The 22341-nt window shown below is 37.1% G+C and overlaps 1 protein-coding gene across 2 annotated transcripts in view; it reads left to right on the top strand.

Annotated features, from left to right (window-relative positions):
- The window catches only part of CYTIP (cytohesin 1 interacting protein), a 29914-nt gene extending 8706 nt beyond the window's left edge, over positions 1–21208 (top strand). Inside the window, exons 2-9 of one of the 2 annotated variants that reach the window (XM_021923634.2) lie at positions 1117–1166; positions 1431–1485; positions 4994–5096; positions 5304–5397; positions 8546–8615; positions 16171–16221; positions 17300–17366; positions 19768–21208. In XM_021923634.2, coding sequence (XP_021779326.2) covers positions 1117–1166; positions 1431–1485; positions 4994–5096; positions 5304–5397; positions 8546–8615; positions 16171–16221; positions 17300–17366; positions 19768–20234 — 957 coding nt within the window. In that variant the 3' untranslated portion in view covers positions 20235–21208. The remainder of the gene's footprint in view (positions 1–1116; positions 1167–1430; positions 1486–4993; positions 5097–5303; positions 5398–8545; positions 8616–16170; positions 16222–17299; positions 17367–19767) is intronic. The other variant, XM_003907496.5, reaches the window with a different exon arrangement.
- Positions 21209–22341: the final 1133 nt, after the last annotated feature.

Genomic DNA, 22341 nt, shown 5'->3' with positions numbered 1-22341 from the left:
TTTCCTTATTTTATTTTGCCTTGTCTGGACTGACTATGCATTGATCTCTTGATATTTTATGTGTTCATTTATATATGACAGCCATTTCAGGTTGACAATTAAAAACCCTGGGTTAGCTAGGAGCTTATGTGTTGGGTTCTTGAACCAACACTTGAGAATAGGGCTAATAAACATTTTCTGAACAAAGAAACAAAGAAACAAACAAAAAAACAAAAACAAAAAACCACACACACAAAAACCTGCTGCAATTTTCCTAAAAAATAAGTTGTCACCTTTTGTTGATGCTGCTTCTGTTTACAGTGGTAGAATGTGTCCTGAAAGCTTATGTTTATATGATCTTTTCTGAAAGTGTAGAGGAATGAAGGTGATATTATTTATACCATTTATACTATTCTGAGGTTTCTTTCCTTTCTTGGCTGGAAATTTCACTTCAGTCTTCCAAAACTATTACAAAAATAAATCATAAGCAGAAATGAGGTTTTGAGTTCCTGGTTTTACCTGAATTGTGTGTGTGAGTTGATTGTTTAGAGATTATTTTATCCTACTAAAAACAGTAACATATTGAATTATTATAGTAAACACAGTCATTTCATCATCATCTCCAAAAACTATAAAGTATTTGGGTTTCATATGCCATTCTACGTATGCTATTTTTCTTTGGATTTCAGTGTGATTACAAATTGCTATGGTTAATCTTTCAGAGTCTGTTTTAAATACAGACCAGAGAGGAAGTTCTCTTTGGGAGCTTTGGAGTTTTGCCACATTATATTAACTCTTTTGCCACATTGTATTACTATCTAAGCCTCTTTCAATCTTTTAATTGGAATGCCTAGAATCCTGTCTCCCTACTCTCCTCTGCTGTCACTAGAGAATGTAGAGAATGGAAATGGCTGCCTTTATGCAACAATTTCCCAGGAGCTGGGCCAAAGAAGGTGGTAAAGAACAGGGTGTGTGTGTGTCAGAGTGTGTGTGTGTGTGTGTGTGTGTGTGTGTGTGTGAGAGAGAGAGAGAGAGAGAGAGAGAGCGAGAGAGAAAAGGAGAGAGAGAGAGATTTAGAACATTTTACAGTGTATCTTGAAGACCCTGGGATAACTATATGCTTTTTGTATTTTTCAGCTTGCTTTGACCAGATCAAGTTCTTTAAGTGACTTTTCCTGGTCTCAAAGGTAAAGAAATTGAATTATTTTTTGTCTCTCCCAAAATATTTAGGAACACAGCTCTCCAGACTGTTTCTTTCTCTCTCTCCCTTTCTCTCTCTCTCTCTCTCTCTCACACACACACACACAGACACACACACAGAATCTTACATACTACAATTTACATAAATGTCAGTTATTTTTAATTGTGACAGTTATTTTTAATGATAAATCTGTGCCAAATGTGATACTTTAATTTTCATGCAGTTTCTTTTTTAAACATTTTTATTACAGAAAGCTTGTTACTGTGGAGAAGCAGGATAATGAAACATTTGGATTTGAAATTCAGGTGGGCAGTTTTCACATTTTCTAGACTTCCAAGGAAGAAAGTGGCATTGGTAGTGTCATGTTATGTGCAAAGAAATAATGAAGTTAGGATTAGAGAATGATGGAGTCTATGATTTTATTCAGTGTGTGCTTGTTTGGGGGTAGTTTTTCAGTGTGTTGAGTACTATTAAGGAAGGAAAACATTGAAGATGATAACATAAAACCCCCGAGATATGTTCAACAGTTTGTGCTTAGTTACTTCGGTCTTCCCTTAAGTCCCAGACCGATCAGAAATGGTTGGTACCAGCCAGGTCTTAGATAAGAGAGTGAAATACATTTTACAGATGTGCATTTGATATATTTGCATTTTGAATGTGTTTTGCATAATCATATTGTTATACTGTATATCAGATTTTAAATATTTACTTTGGCATTCAAGAGACACTCAAAAGACTATACATCTGTGTATATGGAATGCATATATTCATGGATAGCTCCTGGTGCGTTTTGCTGCTAAAGAGTTCATATTGTACATGATGAAAAACTTGTAGCTTTTTTTCCTAATGACAATGCTTTATAATTGTTATTTGAAACACTTGAGAACATTTGGCTCTACTTGCAGATTGCCTCATGCTGTAGGAAATTGTTAAGTCTGTGTAAGTTTCAGCATAATTGCCTAAGAATTTCATTGCTTATTTGCTGTCTGCTTTTTCATGACCACATTTGTAAAGTGGGTGAGGTAGGTCAAATGAAATCTAACCCAATTAAGTGCGACAGTAGTAGCTTAAGCATTTCTGGTTTTTTTTTTTTTCCCATAGTACGTTTGCATGTCTTTTGGATGTGTTTTGCATAATCATATTCTTACACTCTATATCAGATTTTAGATCTTAGCTTTAGTGCTGCTTTCAGAAAACTTTGGTGTGATATCAGCCCCACAATTGGAAAGTCAGCGTGTATTTTAAGATTAGGAACAGGAAACTGCTAAGTAAAACATGTTTTATGAGTAAAGAAACAAAATGGAACTCTAGCTGCAATGAAGACAGAGAAGGCACTTTGAAAAGAGGATTGCTTCCACTTTCTGAACTCTTCTACTTTTAAATTTGGTGAAATCTGTAATTGACCACAGTAATTGGTGAAATCTATTAGGTTTTAGAAGCATAGTACTCCCTCTTATTCCCCAGTCATATGAACTACTCCCTATTCTGTTGTAGAGACTCTGCTTTTTGTCACTGCCTCTTTTTAAAGGAGAATTATCCTCAAGGATGTGCAGCAGTGGCTACTGAAAACAGGATGAAAGACTACTCACCTGTCTTTATTTTTCTTACATTGCTATAATATATGTCACTACTCATTGTTCAATGAGTAGTGACATCATATATATATATATGTATATGTATATTATATGTCACTACCCTTAAGTTTTTCTCCCATACCATAAACACTTATTCTTCATGCAGCAAGAGTCAAAACTATGTCAGACCACAACACCACCGAACCTTCGTAGATCAACATGAACTAAGGGCACCTCTAAATGGCAGCATGCATGTGTTATCTCAGTGATGCGGGAACCCACACCCCTGTAAATTCCCTCTGGTATATGCTCCCCATTGTCAAATACACACCGTAATCTATTCCCTAGTACTCATCAGATTGGCAGCAGTCAACAAATAGGAGACATGCTTCCGGGAACTTTTTGAAAATCAGATAGAATCTCATGTACCCATATTGTGCATGCAGTGTGAGTATGTATTTGGGATGTGGCCTACTAGAGGAATGACACTTTGGAAGAGACCAGATCCATGGTTCTCCATGGGAGCTAGTTTTATGCTGCTTATGAGAATCGTACAGCCCAATAGGAATGCAGACTTTGGACTCATGCACACCTGAATTCACATCCTCTCAATGACTGCCTTATGGGGTCCTTAGGAGTTTTAAATGAAATAATACATGCAGTATACCTAGTGATGTGCCTGGTACCAATAGAAGATCCACAAATGACAGGTGTTAGAATGAATGTCACTGGGCATGAGAAAGGACAATGAGATCTTTGTGTCTCTAAGAAATGCAGGTGATCATTGTGTCACTGATCCCTTAGTAGGAGCTAGAAGACTGGGTAAGGGAGAGAAGTATCCAGTTAATACTTTCTGTAGCTTTGGGGTTTCCGTTTTTTTTCTATTTCTAACTACCAAATTTTACACCCAATGTGAACATATATGGAGGTGCCAGTTACATAAATCAACATGTTTCCACTGCACTGTACTCACTTTGATCTCTGGGAATGGAGGGTAGAGTCTCACTGCTAATGAGAATTGTTAGAACAGTGGTTTCCCAAAGGAGTGTCAGTTATATCTTTTGTTCATGTACCACATGAACTAGTTCAGTCTTTCATCTCCAGAAGGGTCTAGGCTATACTGAGAAGACACCTGGCAGGAAAGCTGTTAATGAAGTTTCTGACATAGATGGGAACATAGTGCATGATCTTTTGAAGTCCCTTTCACCTTTAAGATATGGGGATTCTAAGTGCCTTATAGATTAGATAGAACTCCTTTAGAGGTGAACAGACCCAAGTTTCTAGAAGTTGCTTGCATGTGGCTGACTTGTGGTGCCTCAGGGATTATTGAATAAGAAAGAATGAACATCAGACATTAATTTTTTCACAAGGAAGTAGTACTTTAATGTAGCTTAATTTTAGGAATCAGATGTTTAAAAGACGTACCCTACTCAGAACACTGATTTTGCTTCTAAGTGGGACTAGACTTCATAATTTAAATGTGTGAAAAAAAGAAAATTATATTTGTTATAGGTCATTGGGACACTATATCTAGCAAACATTTATTCAGTGTTTTGGTATAATTAAAAATAAAAAAAACCCACACAACCAAACTTCTTGTGCCTAATTGAGGCAAGAGTCGAAGCTTAACTTTTTCTAATTTAGTTGGGTGACTAATGAACCGGTGAGGATTCAGGACAGGCATACCAGAGGGTGCTCAGAAATGAAGGTAATTGAGTCAATTATAGTACTTTTGAATAAATGCAGGGCAGATTGTCATTATGTGCAGAACTCTGATTTAAAATAATCATTGTTGGCATGTCTCCTTGCTGCATGTGTACAATTTCATACTCCTATAATGAGTGTTTTAGCTTGGGAGAACCACACAGGGATTTTTCTCATTGCACTTGGCCATCGTTGTTTTATCCCATTGGGAAATGAGAAACTCAATTTTTAAAAATAAGTATGTAATTATGACAGCATCAGGTGATATCTTGGGCTTGAAAATATAAAATCTTGAGCCACTTTCATTTCACTTTCTTTCTCATGACAGATGTCTTTATGAATGGAGTTGGCTACAGATTGTCTGGTAGAATTGCAAAATTGATACCTTGATTCAGTTTATAGCGGAAATCCTTTCCAAATTGTCCTTTGGACTTACCTGTTATACTGCTTAATGCTAGTTGACATCATTTTACATTTTGGCAAATAGATGTTGAGGTTGTTAAATAGTAACTATATGTCACCTTAATTTTTACAGTCTTACAGGCCCCAGAATCAGAATGCCTGCTCCTCGGAAATGTTCACTTTGATATGCAAAATACAGGAGGACAGCCCAGCTCACTGTGCTGGCCTGCAAGCTGGTAACTTAAATTTTTGCTCATGTTAGGAATCGTTTAAATAGAAAGAAAATAAAATGTTTTGAGAGTGAAGGTCAGGATGTATTCGTTGCTTTGAGTTTTCTTGGCTCCTTTATGTTTTTAAGACTTGGAGCTGCTTGTTTCATTTGCATGTCAGGAGGGATTATTTAACTAACCAACATAACACTCATTTTTCTTGGCATCTCCCAGGTGATGTCCTTGCAAATATCAATGGTGTGAGCACAGAAGGTTTTACCTACAAACAAGTCGTTGACCTGATCAGATCGTCTGGAAACTTGCTAACGTAACTATCTGTCTAGTTCCCATGGGGCTTCAAAATGTTATGTTTTCTCATAATGCCTGATGAGTGAATAAATAGGCTTTTTGTTCAGCATCACAAGACAGGGTGAGGCAGTGCACTGGAGCTTTAGAGTGGGGTACAAACATTATCAGTTCCTTTTGTTTCTCAAGATTCCTCACACTTCAACATACTGTCAACATCTGAAGTCAGAGGACATCAATAGCCCAAACGTCTGTGTGGGAAGGATGGCCTTTATAATGTATTTTTTTATGTTAAATTCAATTAAACTGGCACACATTCTCTTTAAACTGGGAGGAACTGATCCAATTTTCATGGTTGATATAATCCTGTGTAACTAAAACAAATAAAAGGTCAGAAGGGCTGAGTTTTTCCTCTTATGTGACAAGCCACCTGTTTTTCTCTTCTAGTGTTCCATTGGAAAGGAAGAATAGTCTGTTCAACCCTCCCCACCCTGAAACACACATACTCACACCATGTGTTCCAAATATTCCAAACTTTTTTTTTTTTTTTTTTTTTTTTTTGAGATGGAGTCTCGCTCTGTCATCCAGGCTGGAGTGCAGTGGCGCGATCTCGGCTCACTGCAAACTCCACCTCCCGGGTTCAGGCCATTCTCCTGCCTCAGCCTCCCGAGTAGCTGGGACTACAGGTGCCCGCCACCACGCCCGGCTAATGTTTTGTATTTTTAGTAGAGACGGGGTTTCATCGTGTTAGCCAGGATGGTTTCGACTTCCTGATCTCATGATCGGCTCGCCTCGGCCTCCCAAAGTGCTGGGATTACAGGCATGAGCCACCGTGCCCGGCCCCAAACTTCTTGATAGAACAGTGGCTTTCTCAGTTAGAGGTCTGACTGATTTTTCTACCATAACAATACTAGCACCTAATAAAATCTTATTAGGATAGTTAAATGACGAAATTTGCTCATTCATTAAAATCATATTTATTGAGCAAATACTATGTTTCCAGCTCTGTGATAGGCTCAGGAGAGACCAAGATAAAGACTCTCTTCGTACGATAATAATTATGGAAGGAAATGGCTCAGAAAAGCCTGAAATTTAAGTAATGTTTATATTTCAGTTATTAATAACTACTATGAGAAAAGTACAAAACAGCAATGGCCTGTCATGCTGGGTAAGGAGGCTGCTAGTTTGGCTTAGATGTGTAAAGTGGTCTTTTCTGGGGAGGTGATATTTGAGTTGAGATCTAAATGAAGAGAAGGATGGTCAAATGAACTCCTGGTGAGAGCACTTCAGGCAAAGAGAGAGGTCTCTGAGTTCTCAAAATGGGCTTGGCATGTACAAGGGAAAGAAAAAAAGGCAGTATAATTGGTAGTTGATGGATTAGAGAAAGTGTAATAAGAAATGAAGCCAGAGAGTTGGCCTGGGGACAGACCATGGATCTCTTTGGTCATGCCAACAAGTTTGAGTTTTATTCTGATTGAGGTGGTCCTATGTTGTCTCATTTATTCTTCACAGCCACCCGTGAGGTTAATTTTATTCCTATTTATAGATTAAGTGCCTGAAGCTTAGAGAGGGTTTAGTTAAGGTCACATAACCAGTAAGTGATAGGGTTGGGAATTGACCACCTGCTCTGGATGCCAGGATCTGTCCTTTTCAGCTATGGATGCTCCTTGGAAGCTGCCAGTAGAAAATCTGCTGGATGTTCTTCAGTGATTCTGGTCTAAAACTTCAAAGGATGCTTTGGGTGTTTGTAAGAGTAGATATGAAAGATGGTGGTGGTAACGAATTGAGTCCAACTCTATAGGTCCTGTGAGTTCAGGGTAAAGGATGAGGCGTTCTTGCTCTAGAGAACCCTGGATCCAAAGGAGAGGAACCGTGCAGAGTCTGAGGGGAACTGCTGGTGGTTAGAGTCAGAACGCATGTTCCACATGGGTGAAGAGGGTAGACCATAGGTAAATAGGGGTGGTAGATGGAGGTAACTGTTGGAAATTCAGGAAAATGGGAGACAGTCTGTGCAAATACTGAGCAAAATGGCCAAATCAATGGTTGCACTTTTGCCCATACACATCTATTGCTTCAACAGGTCAAATTGACATTCAATCCCAATGAAACAGATTCATATGGATTCCTGTTATTTCTCAGAGAGTCAACATCACCTTAAGGAGAAAACAGAGAGCATTTGGCTTGCTACCACCTGATTATCCCTGGCACGATGCTATTAGAAATAGAGGAAAACTGATCTCCACATTTAATGCTTTTACTATGTCTTGAAAAATTCCTTGTATCTTTATAGAGTTACAGCTTAATTACAAGAAGGAACCTGAACCAACACTTTAAAAATTGGTGTGTGATTCACAAATGAAATTTTTAAATCATATTCAGATTGATGGTTTAGTAGTCAAAATAAAAGCCTTTAACTTGAACACACAGAACAAATCAAATCACTCAGAATGGAACCAGTATTTTATTTTTAGAAATGTGTATGGTGTAGGAAGAATAGAACACTGGTAAGTCGATAATTCTAGGATTAGAGTTTGTAAACTGAATGTTTTGAGATGAAAGAATCATATGAAGGTTATTATCTCATAGTAGTTGTACTTCTCTTTCTTCTAGTACCAAAATTATAAGGAGATTTACAGAGGTAAAGGCTCCTAGAATCCTAGGGAGGAAAGGATTTCTCCCTCTTTCAAGAGGTAGCATGTTAATTCCATGGTTGTGAAAGTCCCTAGTGCCTATTGTTTCTGTTATTGTGCCCCTTGTGTTCAGCATGGTTTCTAGAATCTGGTACATAGTAGATGCCCAATCAATGTTTACCAAGTGAGTGAGGTCATTCAGCTCATCCTCACAAGAACAGATTCTAGTAGAGAGCAGCCATCATTGTCACATAGTGACTTCTATAAAATAAGCTATAGTTTACAAATTAACTAGGATCCTTTCTTATAGCCACCTTCTCAAGGGGAGTTTTCCCCTATTTTCTTTCTCTGAATGTTATCAGAAGATTTGGCTTTGGTCCAGCTACTCGAAGTGCCATGAGAACTGTAACATTTATATTTCGTTTTTAGTATAGTATGTGCTCAAAGTGTAGTACTCCATAATATGGTACTTATTTAAATGAATCACTCATGTTACTCACTCCCCACCTTCTTCTTTTTATTTTTTTTTTCTTAAAACAGGATAGAGACTCTTAATGGAACAATGATTCTGAAAAGAACAGAGCTTGAAGCAAAGCTGCAGGTTTTAAAGGTAATTTAACTTAATGCAGCGAGACACATTTTTCATCCTTGAATGTGTGAGTGGTAAAATAAAGATCTATTTGAGGAACTGAGATAGCCCTTGAAAAAGAAATGTCGTGATGAATCTAAACTGCTGAATTATCAAGAGCCACACAATTACCTTCGGAGGAATATCAAATTCTGCAAACCAGTGTAAATCACTTTCTTCCTTCCTCCTTCTGTGTGTCTATGAGGCTCAGAAAGGCAACAGGAAGGCACGCCACTTGAAGAACTCTTCATTAGTGCACCTGTGATCTCTGTTGATTTACATTTTGTTTGGAATTAAGACGAAAAAGTCATTATTTTCCCAAGTGTGTTGGAGGGCCTGGGTTTTTCACTTTTTCCATGTCCCCTTCTCTTCTGCCTCATTCTTAAAACAAAAACCTTGTCCGTCCAATCCTGTGACTGTCCTTGAATCTGCTTTCATTGGCAAATACATTAGCAACTTCAAAGGAGGAAGAAATTAGCGTCCAAGAGATAGTAAATAATGCAGGATGTTTAGTGAAAATTCCCTGGGATGGCTTTTTGAGGCTTTTAAAAATCTCAGTTCTCTGGGCTGATGAGGGTCTCCTAAGCCATGAAGTCCAGACCCTCACTCATGCATCTGAGTTATAGTTCGGAAGACCTCTCTGTTTGTCTCAGTGACCTCTGCATCCCAATCTCCCCCTTGCAGAGTGACAAGGTAGCCAATCTGAGCAGAGACTGTAGTTTACTATAGGCAGCTTGCTTACTTCGTCTTTATTTAGCAACAGCTGAAATTTATTAGTTTTCTTCATGAAATATGAACTTATTAATTATTGAGCCCAAGAGAGTGGATTTTATTTTGTATCTTTTTCTTCCTCCACATCCAATTCATCAACAAGTCTTGCTTTCTTCATCAGCATTGTTTTGGATACTCTTGCCACTGTGCTTATTTCTGTGGTTTGTTGAATCAATTTATGAAATTCCTTGAAAAAACCTCTGCTCAAATTTTGATAGGAATTGAATTGTATTCATAAAATAAATGAGAGCAATTAAAATCTTTATGGCTTTCACTTTTCTCACGTTGAATTCAGGATCTCAATCTGTTTATTCAGATCTTTCATGGACTTCAAAAATATTTTGTAATTATCTTCCTATATTTTTACATGTCTTTTATTATATTCATTCTTGTTTACTTCCTTGTTGTTCTTGCTATATTAATCTTTTAAATTTTCAGCCACTTATTGCTAATGATTTTGTTGAAATTTTTAAAAATCCAGTTGTGTTGAACTCCCTTTTTTCTAATAATATTTCTTATAGATTTCCTTATATGTTCCATATAGGTTTCTTATCATTTGCAGATAGTAAAATTTTGTGCCCCTTTAGCTCAATTATTGAAACTAATTTATTTTTCCTCTCCTATAGCATTGGCTAGGATCATCAATATATTGTAAATAATGATAATCTTATTGTTGACTTGAAAGAAAACATTTCTAAGATTTTTGTTACTACATTTTTATGAGTAGTAAACAATGCTTCATATTGTACTTGAATTTAAAGTTAATTTGTTTTTGCAAAAGAAAGATAATCTTAGTGAACATCTTTTTTAAAAAGTTTAATTTTTTTCACCTTTTCTTAGAAAAAAGAAATATTGAAAACAAGAATGAAAAATAGGGTTATATTCTATGGAATAAAGTACTAACTTGCACAAATCATTATTTCCTTCCTTTAAGCAATTTCTATTCTTTGCATGTTTTTGTCTTAAGTTTTAATGTACATACTTACCAATATATGAATTTTTCAGTATCTCCATCCTCTTCCAGAACATCATGAATACCATACAATGTTTAAAATGCCCATTTAAGACCCTATATTCCTTATTATACTTACTTTAGAGAATTTGTATCAATTTTTTAAAGTACAAAATACAGATTTTTGTTCTATAGCTGGTAGTGAAGAAATACATCAACTTGTACCTTTTGAATGTTTGCTGCTGTTTGTTGCATTCTACTCCTTACCTCTAGGTTTACTTTCTGTCTTGCTATAGTACTTCCTTCTGTGGCGGTAAGTAGATTTTTGTTGAAAAATGTTTTTATTTCACTGCTACTATTGGAAGACAGTTTTGATAGGTAATTGAATTATTCTAAGTAGGTGTTTAATTCCCTTAGCACTTTGAATATATTACTCCTTTAATTTTTTTTTATGAGAGAGCTCCTAATTATTTTTGGCAGGTAATCTATATTTTCTGCTAAAGGTTTTAACGTCCTTAATTCATCCAGAATAAAATTGTATATATTATGAGGTATGGGGAAAATTCCAATTTAATTTTTTTCCATATGAATAACCAGTTCTTCCAGTAGCATTTATTTTGTAGTCCCCCTTTCCCCTTCAACTGACTTGCAGTAAAACCTCTCTTTTTAAGCAAGTTCCACATATGCATGGATTTGCTGATAGGCTTTCTAATATGATTCACAGGTCAATTTGTTTATCCCAAATTGTTTATAATAAATCTTGATATCACATTGGGCACAGTTATTCTTGGTCCTTTGATCATCTATATAAATTATAAAAGCAGATTATATGTAAATAAATGTTGGTGTTTTGATTGATATCACATTTTATTTGTCTATTTTTGGAGACAGGGTCTCGCTCTATTGCCCTTGCTGGAGTGCAGCAACGTGATCATAGCTTACTATAGTCTCAAACTCTGGGCTCAAGCAATTCTCCTATCTCAGTCTCCTGAATTGCTGGGATTACAGGCCTGAGCCACCATTCCTGGCTCTGATCACACTATAAAAAAAATATATATATATAAAATAATTATATATACAATATAATTATATATATTATATATTAATTTGAGGAAACAACATCATATGGTATTAGGTTTTTTATGGATAGATGATCTTACCATTTTTTTGTTGTTTTCTTGAAAGTCTTTCAATAAGGTTATAATTTTATGGACATAGGTCTTATACATCTTCTGTTAGACTTAGTCCTCTGTACCTTATGTTTTTTGTTCTTATTATCACTTCTTTAGAAAAACTAGTTTTGATTGATGTTAATAGACATGTGAAATTAATTTTTCTATGCTGTTACTATATTCAAACACTTTGCTAAATTATAGAATAGTAATATCTATTTTAATAACTCTAATGAATTATCTGTAGATTATTTTGGACTTACTGTAGCGATAATAACTATCTGTTAGGAATGAGTTTTGGTTCTTTTTCTTACCTTACTTCACAGCTTAGGAGCTACCACAGAACAATGAATAGAAACCATAGTTGTAGGCATCCTTGTTTTATTCTTGATTTTAAAGAAAATTCTAATTTCTTTTCTATTAGGAATGAGTTATCTTTCAGAGTAAGGAGACTCCATTCTATACGAAGTTTGCTGGTAGTGTTTATAGTGCTTGTGCATTAACTTTTATTAAATACTTTTTTCTGCATCTGTTAAGCTGGTCTTCTCATTTATTCATTTGAAAAAATTCTGTCAATATGTGAAAGAAATTCAAATATATTCTAGTATAAAGCTACCATTTCATTTCTAGGATAAACCCAACCTGGCTTATCCTTGAAATTTATAATTTGTAAATGTAATTACAGATTTGATTTGCTAATATTTTATTTAGGATTTTGAAAGATAGTCTCATTTTTCAGGTAGACTGGCCTGTAATTTTCTTTTCTTAGATTATCTTTTTAAGTTTTGGTATCAAGTTTACTAGACTCTTAGCATGACCTGTTTTCCTCTTCTTATTTTCTGGCAGAATTTTAATAATGCCATCTGAATCATCTTGGTTTAGGATTCTTTTTTAATGGGAATACTGTTAATGAACTGTTTCAATTTCTTTATTAGTTGAGAGACTACTCAGGACTTCTGTTTTTTTTCTTTTAAAGCCAGTTTTAGTGACTTATACTTTTGTTAACAAAGTTTTTAAATTTGTTAACTGAGTTGATGGTAAAATATTATTCTGATGTTTTAAATTTTTGTCAAAAATTGTTTGAGTGTACCCCATTTTTTTCTTGCATCTTGTACCACTTTTTATGCTTCTTTTTTTTTCTTGATAATTTTCTCTACAGAATTTTCTATTTTTGGATCTTCTAGAAAACCAATATTTGTGGACATCTTTAAACCTTTTTCTGGTTGCTTTAAGATATTCTTTTGTTCTTATTGATCTATGGTTTTACTACAATGTAATTAGTTCTGGATTCATTTCTAAATTTATACTATGTAGAACTTATAGTGCTCTTTCTGCTCAAAGACTTTCTTTAGCTTTGGAAAACTATCAACTCAATCTTTTTGGAATATACCTTCTATACCACTCCTGTATTACCTTGTGGAATTCATATTAGACATAGTTTCTTGATTTATCTTTCATGCTTCCTAATGACTATTTCATAGGTCTTTATTTATATTTTTGTGTTACATTATTTCTGAATTCTTTAGTAACATCTCCAGAAATGTTCTTGCTAGCTGTTCTGTGTAGAATGTGTTCTTTCTATTGAGTTATAAAAATTACTTTGTTATTATCTCGTAGTTCTTTTTCATGTCTATCTGTTCTTGTTTTTTTCATTCCAAAGTTCTTGTTCTTATAAACATTGATCTTATTTATCTCTCAGAGGATTAGAAACATTCTTATTTTAAAGTCTTTTTTGGACACTTTTCTTTTTTTTTCTGAGACAGAGTTTTGCCCTTGTCACCTAGGCTGGAGTGCAGTGGCATGATCTTGGCTCACTGCAACCTCCGCCTCCCAGGTTCAAGGGATTCTCCTGCCTTAGCCTCCGGAGTAGCTGGAATTATAGGCGCCCGCCACACCCGGCTAATTTTTTGTATTTTTAGTAGAGACAGGGTTTTTGTCACGTTGGGCAGGCGGGTCACGAGCTCCTGCCCTCAGGTGATCTGCTTGCCTAGGCCTCCCAAAGTGCTGGGATTACAGGCATGAGCCACCACACCAGGCCTTGAACACTTTTCTATTTTCATTTGATTTAGAGAATCCATGTACAAATTATCAATTTTAAAATCTTTTTTATCATTAAATATCTGTGAGTGTCTGGGGATTTAGATTGCCTACTTCCCTTGCATGGCATATAGCCTCTCCCTTCAGCACAAAGTGATAATTGGATGCTTGCCCCCACTCAGCATTTCAAGGCTACCAATCCAGAGCCAGGTCTGGGGGCTTACATGCCTTCCCTGGAGACTCAGTGAGCTGTTTGGCTCAAGCCATGAGGCTGTGCTTAGGTACTCCTGCCTTTCTTCATACAAGCTCTACATGAGCCATAGCCAGCAGCATCAGCTTTTCTCAGCCTCCTTTCCCAGTGATGGAGCTTCAGCCAATGTTTTTTTCTTCAGCAGAAAACCTGGCTCCGACCTGTGTTTCAGATAGGTGCATTCAAACCATATATTGCCAAAAAATTTCTTTCTGTTTGTCTGTGTCCAGAAGACTTTAAGTTTCATTCTGCTTTCTATCTTGCATGTCTGTCCTGTTTCTAATCTTGAAATTATGAGATTCCGTTTATCTCTTGAGCCAGAAATGTCTTGGTCTGACCCATAGCCAAAGTCAGGCTGGTTTCCCCTCCACACAATGACATTTACTTTGTGCGTCCTGTGTAAGTGAGCATTCTTTCCCTCAAAGACTCTTCTTGGGGCCAGGGGCTCTTCTTTAGAAACAGTGGTCCTTTCTGATCCACATTTTCAGGGATTCCCTTTCTTCTGACCTATGATTCAAATGTTTAACATGAAAACAGCACATCCAATGGGCTAGCTGGGCGAGCTAGTTTGTAATCTACTTCTGCTATTTACTGGGTGTGTAGTGCCTGGGAAATATTTTGTTACACTGAATATTCATTTTTGAATGTTACTTTTTAGGGAAGTTATGAAAATTAAATATCATGTTATCAGTGAAAATGCAACTGAAGTACTAAAGTGCCATGGAAATGTTCAGCTGTATTTCAATCCTGTAGATTGAAAGCATTGCAAACTTCTTTGGAACCAATGTGTGACAGCTGACAGTTGTTTTAGGAAGCCATTTTTTTCATGTATTCATTCAACCGTTATTTACTGAGCAGCTGCTATGTAGCTGGCACTCAACTGGGCACAGTGAGGTGATGCTGCCCAGCAGGGTTAGATCTCACTTGTGCTTTAATTCTCATCTAATGAGAGCTCAGATATGTCCAAATATACAATTGTGATGTCAGTAATACAGGCAGAAACAGACCCAAAGAAAAACAGGGAAGCTTGGTTACAGTTGAAAAACCCTTAGTCACTCTGACACATCTGCTCTTTACACTGGTATTTTCTTGGTTTAAGTGACGACAAACTGAAATGACTGGGCCAAATCAACAAATCAGATATTGCAACACCAGTATTTTTCCAAAAATTGACTATATGGCCAGTGCTGACTTTGTATTTTTAGATAGTAAGTGCAGAAATGTAACTTCCTCTTCTTTCTGTCTCTAGTTTTTACTGACCTATCCCTATGCTCCTCCACTGAACTCTAGTCTCCTGTAGGAAATAAATCTCTTTAAGAAAGATGAAAGGGTTTGGTATGTATGCCAGGTACTTGTTGCCTTATAGTCCCTATGTCCCTAATTTTGACCTTTGTATAACCACAGATTTACATAGTTAAAAGCTGGGAATAAGATAGCATAGCAGTCCTTTTTTTTTTTGGAGGCAGGGTCTTACCCTATTGCCCATGCTGGAGTGCAGTGGCATGATCACAACTCACTGCAGCCTCAACCTCCCGGGCTTAAGTGATCCTTCTACATCAACCACTTTTTAAAAAAATTAATTGATTAATTATTTTTGAGACGGAGTTTTGCTCTTGTTGCCCAGGGTGGAGTATAATTGCGCCATCTCAGTTCACCACAACCTCTGCCTCCTGGGTTGAAACGATTATCTTGCCTCAACCTCCCGAGTACCTGAGACTACAGGTGCCTGCTACCACACCCGTCTTATTTTTGTATTTTAAGTAGAGATGGGGTATCGCCATTTTGACCAGTCTGGTTTCCAACTCCTGACCGCAGGCAATCCACCAGCCTCAGCCTCCCAAAGTGATGGGATTACAGGTGTGAGCCACCGTGCCCAGCCTCCTCAGCCTCTTAAGAACTGGTGTGCACCACCATACCCAGCTAATTTAAAAAAGAATTTTGTAGAGATAAGGTCTCACTATGTTGCCCAGGCTTGTTTCAAACTCCTGGTCTCAAGCAGTCCTCCCACTTCAACCTCCTAAAGTGCTGAGATTACAGATGTAAGCCACTGCCCTCAGCCCTCAAAGCAGTATTATAGCTATTCTAGACTATATTATGGTACAGAAAGAACAAGAAGTTGACTGAGTCAAGCATTTGATTGATTTATTGCTCGATTTTATATTGGCAACGATAAGGGTTGCTGTTAAATGTTACTAGTATCAAGGTTTAGAAAATTCTGCCCAGTTATTGTTCAATCTTTGAAGACTAAGGAATAAGCCATGTTCCCCTCAAGCATTTAATGATGTTCTTGCAATTTTATTATTTTCTTTCCCTTAATCCTTCCCTAAATATACATTTTTTCCTCTTCCTTTTTAGCCTTCATCTACTCCTTGCAGATTGCTTTGTGGGAAGGACTGCTTGTTTCAAGTAGGCTGTCTTTCCTTTGGCATAAGAGTCCACAGGAAAACCTGAGCTGTGCCCACTTGCTGGGCTCGCTATAGGGACCTGAACTGGCAAAGGAAGGGGAAGAGGAGAGGATAAAGAATGGGAGAGAGTGAGCCTATAGCTGTGTTTTTTTCAGATGCCTTCTGCCTGGTTTGTTTTACATTGCCATTGCCTCAGTCCCCTCTGTGGGATAGGCCAGGACTTGTGTGCTGTCTTGACCCATGTGGCAGCTACTTAGTTTCCACTGTGGGCCTCAGCTCTCCTGTGCTGGGGCAGCCAAGAAGGGAAGCAGTTAACAAGTTAGGGTACTTAGCAGTGTTCTAAGTTTAGCCCGCTAAGGAAGCATTTCAGACAGTTCTGTTCTCTTTTTTGGTGTGGAAAATAAATAGCTGTCCAAGCCAGGTGTGGTGGCTCACGCCTGTAATCCCAGCACTTTGGGAGGCCGAGGTGGGCAGATCACGAGATCAGGAGTTCGAGAATAGCCTGGCCAGCATGGTGAAACCCCATGTCTACTAAAATTACAAAAATTTGGCTGGGCATGGTGGGGCACAACTGTAATCCCAGCTACTTGGGAGGATGAGGCAGAAGAATCGCTTGAACCTGGGAGGTGGAGGTCTTCAGGCTTGTATGTTGATGATGATATTTGTAGAGCGTTAACTAAGTTCTAGTCACTGTTCTAAAAATTGTACATCTATTCACTCATCTAATCCTCATAACATTTCCAGGGTTTAGTCTCTATTATTGTCTTCATCCTACAGATGTGGGAATCCTGGAGTATAAATGCTTGCCTAAACAGCAAGTACATTTTCACAGACGCAAATAATCTTTTTAAAATAATTTTTTAAATAAAAATATATTTTATTGTTTTTTTTCAAAGAAAGCTTGTTGGCCCAATATCCTCCTTTTATACAGCAAAAATATTTTAAATGGATGAGATGGATTGGTAGTACTAGAAAGAAAGGTAAAAAATTTTAATGACAAATCTCAACACCTAGAATTAAATTGCTAGCTTCACTGGGGTTTCCTAATAATAAAAACTTTTTTTTTTTTAATCTCACAGCAAACTTTGAAACAAAAATGGGTGGAGTACAGATCTCTGCAGTTACAGGAACATCGTCTGCTTCATGGTAAATGCAATTTCCTGTTCAGAAACCACACTAACATTACTTCTTTCAGTATTTCTGCCTCTAAGTTGTTTTAAGATTATCATCATTATAAGAAAAATTTGACTAGTGCTGGTCAAAGAAACGGGTCTGTGTTTCTTTGGCATGAGCTTTGGAGTGGCTGTATTTGGAGGAGGCTCAAGGCAAGTCAGATCCACTACTCTATACACACACACACACACACAAAATGCAGATGCGCATGTGCACATGCACACTGATGCACACGCTCAAAAACAGGCCTCTGGAGATTTTAGAAGATCATTGGGGAAGATTGCCTGACTTTCCTTCTACTTCAGTGAATGAATTACGTTTCTGAAAAAATCGTGGCTCGGGGCTGTATAGTTTCTAGAAGCTATTAAAGCTGGAATGGTTGCAAACTTATTGGGTAGAGCTCCTGTCTTTTGTTTAAATTGCATAAGTTGCGTTTATTCAGAGAATTTCTTTTTCATGGCCCCCAAGACCAAGACAGAAATGTGTAAGATTATTACAACAGTAAATGCATGGCTCTTGCCATTGAGTGCATTTTTAAGGGAAGGGTTGAGTTTAAAATGTGTTAATTTGCTATTTGCTGTGTGACAGATGTAACCAAAGGAATGAACTTTTGTGTGCAAATAATTCACTGAAACCACTATGTGGGTGCGAAATATAGGTTATCTCTTCTTTGAATAGCACCAGCTTAAGTCTCTAACCTAGAATATTCATTAAAAGTGATAATCAATTTGTTTACCAAAAAGATAACAATTTAATCCTTAACTAGTCACTAATTTATGGCTTAGATTTCTGATATAAATTTCTGTGTTTTTTTATTGAAGTGTTTGAAACTTACGAACAAGTTACTTCTCTTTTTTATATTTTCATTTAATATTTTTAAAAAATTCATAATAGCTTTTTTGGGTAGTGAAGTTTGTTAGAGAGGCAGAAGTATTTAATACAAAAACTTCTTTATGGCCTTGTAAATTCAGCCACCTCCTTGCTTTCTTTAGATGTGAGGGCTTTTTAGCCTCATTTCCACTTCTGGAGCATCCTGAATGGCCCGGTGAATATAAATTCTTGCTGTTCTATAGGAACGGCCTTGTATTATAGACAACATTGTTAGGTCAGGGTCCTCATAAAGTCATTGTTGTATACATTTTTTTGAGCAATTGAGGGAGTTCTGCTTTTTCTAGATGCATAGTAAACATCCAGGGCATGTGATTCTATAAGGCAATTGCTCTCAAATCAAAAGAAATTCATAACTTATTGCAAGATGAAATGAAGTAGGTTGTATTAGCAAAAAGGAAAGCATTATGACCAGTCACTGTGGGGCTGGTTGTACTCAACCTTGCAAATCATCTGAAAAAATAGTTTCTTTTTATATTATCAACCAAGGACAAAAGAGAGCAGCAGTAAAGATAATCAGTACAAAATAAAACCATTTTGGAGTGTGCAGTATTCTATTATTTTTTTCTGAAGCAGAGTCACTTACTGATTATGTTTTTCCAAGGCTGGTATTACAAGTTCTCTCTCTCTCTCTCTCTCTCTCTCTCTCTCAATACCAACCAACTCAGTTAGTGTGGAAGCAGGGAGGCTCGTATGGACAGGGTATTGGTATGTGATTAACATTCTGGTTTGAAGATCCAGATGTACGTTGTGAAGGATCAATGAAAAAAAATTAGCCAAGCAGATAAAATTCAATTTCTTCAAATAAATTATTACTTACTTGAGGACAAGGATGCTTTCTGGGTACAGTATCATTCCAGAGAATTTAAGTATTCCAAAATGAAACTTGGAATATTGAGGTTGGAAGATACATTTGATTTCACAAATCCTTTCTCTAAGAAACACTTATGAATTATCTGTTCCATAATTTTTTCTATATACCTCAAATGATTTTATAATAATTTTAGAATTATTTTCAAAAGACAGTACCTAACAATCAGAGAAACTAAATGGAGAAAATCATGATAGCATTTCCCAGGTGTATTCTATGGAACCCCATTTCTGTGAGAATTATAATAAAAGGTTTCAGGGTTATTTAAATTGAAGAAATGATCATTTTGGAGATTCAGATGTCACATTGGTAGACTGTCAGTTGGGTTGAACTGTTCTCATATGAAACATCTTGTTTAAATTTATTCTAATATTATAATTTTTGTGACCATGGAACCTTGGTCTATGAACAATAGTTCAGGAAACCCTACTATACGGTTTATCAAATGGCCTCATAAACAGTTACTTACTTATGCACGCCAAAGCTCAGTGAAAAGTATTTTTCACACTTACTCTTTCTTGTGTCATTCAAAGAGAAGTTTTGATGCAGCGTATTTATTTGTAGGAAATGATGAACAGGTCCATTTCACAGTAGATTTTGTTCTCTGTGCTCTAGGTGATGCAGCTGACTGCCCCAGTTTGGAAAACATGGACTTGGATGAATTGTCTTTGTTTGGACCCCTGCCTGGGCCAGGCCCAGCCCTCGTGGACCGGAATCGATTATCCAGTGAGAGCAGCTGTAAGAGCTGGCTGAGCTCCATGACTATGGACAGTGAAGATGGCTACCAGACGTGTGTGTCTGAGGACTCCAGCAGGGGTGCCTTCAGTCGGCAGACGAGCACAGATGATGAGTGCTTTATCCCCAAGGAGGGGGATGATTTTCTGAGGAGGTCATCTTCAAGGAGGAACCGGAGCATCAGTAACACCAGCAGCGGATCCATGTCTCCCTTGTGGGAGGGCAACTTCTCAAGCGCGTTTGGGACCCTGCCCCGGAAGAGCAGAAAGGGAAGTGTCCGAAAGCAACTCTTGAAATTTATCCCTGGCCTTCATCGTGCTGTGGAAGAGGAAGAAAGTCGCTTTTGACGGATTGTGGTGTCCTTTCAAATTGGCTTATTTCACAAATATCTCTAGACTCACCCACATCCCAGCTTGGTGGGAAAGTGCAGAAGAATTGCAAAACTGACATCCCATTTCACAGCAATAGTGACCTTTATTTAAATTGTGTCATAGTTTTTGCTTCTTACATCATTTTTCAACCTGAACAGCTCAATTTCTAAGCAGACAGGGAAACTAAATAATAAGTTAATTAATATAACAAACATGAAAGTGCCTGCTCATCCCAGTACTGTCTTTGAAAGCAAAACTAATATTTATTTTCTAGATTATCCCTGTGAATAATTGATAACTTTTGGAGTCAAGTATGAATAAACATTTGGCAGAATATAATAATCTGCACTGTTTTCTATAGGATAATTGGTGAGTTATAAAATCTTAGGTTTGCTTATGCCCAGTGGCTTCTGGGGAGGCTTAATAATAGGCAGTTTTGAATTTGTTCAAACCTGTAATGACTTGTAAACAAAGATGACCATCAACCCTTTCTCACATCTATAGTGACGATAAAGCGGGAAGTATAAGATTTAATAGGAGGGGTTAAGGTTCATGAGAACCATGGAAAGATGTGGTCTGAGATGGGTGCCGCGAAGATTATAATAAAGTCTTTTTTATAATCAGTCTAAACAAAATGGGTGGGGATGTCATATTTTTTGCCCGATTCAACTTTTGTTCTGCTTACACATTAATGGCAAATCTAGAACTCTTCGAATCCTACAACTTTGCAATTTTTTTTCTACAAATGTCTAACATCCAAAACGTGAGAGTTGTGAAAAGGACTTTGCTCCTGTAGATTTTTTCATATTACTTCTCTATATCATATATTCTAAATAGCTATCACTTCAGCAGTCTTTTGCCTATTGGTTATGTTAGTATCACATTACTTCTAGCCTTTCAATTACTCCATGTTTTATTTAATATCCATTAAAGTCTATGAATTCTCTGTTCTGGTGGCACAACTGTTCATTACCTATATTCTAGAGTAGACAATCTGGACTATGTAATAAATAGTCTGCTGATTTTAAGTTCTTTCTCTCTCTCTCTCTCTGCGTGTGTGTGTGCGTGTGTGTGTGTTTGGGAGAAACAGAAACACTTCACTTTAAGTAAAACTGCTAAATTTAAGTAAACTTCTGATTAAGAAATGAGTTATTTTGAGAAAAAAGAGGGTAGGGTAAGGAAGCATGTAGGATAACAAGTATAAAAAGATTTCTAGGCCGGGTGTGGTGGCTAACGCCTGTAATCCCAGCACTTTGGGAGGCTGAGATAGGTGAATCACGAGGTCAGGAGATCGAGTTCATCCTGGCTAACACGGTGAAACGGTGAAACCCCGTCTCTACTAAAAATACAAAAAAGTTAGCCGGGCGTGGTGGCGGGCGCCTGTAGTCCCAGCTACTTGGGAGGCTGAGGCAGGAGAATGGCGTGAACCTGGGAGGCGGAGCTTGCAGTGAGCCAAGATCGAGCCACTGCACTCCAGCCTGGGCGACAGAGAGAGACTCCGTCTCAAAAAAAAAAAAAAAAAAAAAAAAATATTTCTAGTTGGGACTTGCCTTCTATTAACTCTTTGAACTGAGAAACATCCAGTGGGCTGTGCATGCGGGTCACTCATATGAAAGGCAGAGTGTTACACCTTTCACAGAAACAATAGCAATCCTGTCTACCATTTACTGAATGCCTAGTTGGCTAAAGACACTTTACGTGTGATCCTCACAATTACTATATAGTAGGTGTTAGGCATACAGATAACAAGTCAGGAATTTGGAAATGTTCTCAGGGTCACAAGGCTAGTCAGTGGCAGGGTTTAAATTGGAAGTCAGTTCTTCCTTGCTCTAGTCTATTCTAGATATCATTTATTCTTTTGGTTCTGTTTAGTGATCATCACAGTACTTTTTATTCTACCCAACAGGAATACTTAAAATGTACAATTATAGATACTGCATAGATAAGTGTATTTCTTTGGGTAAATAGGAAAACAAACAAACATTTCTCTGTTCCTCATACAAAAGTTTCAGATATAGGTTCTTTAATAACTACATGAAGAGCAATGCATTTATTTTCAACAAGAGCTTGCAAACCAGTTATG

This window comes from Papio anubis, chromosome 10 (assembly GCF_008728515.1).
Source record: "Papio anubis isolate 15944 chromosome 10, Panubis1.0, whole genome shotgun sequence".
Lineage (NCBI taxonomy): Eukaryota > Metazoa > Chordata > Mammalia > Primates > Cercopithecidae > Papio > Papio anubis.
This window is presented reverse-complemented; position numbering and strand designations above follow the sequence as displayed.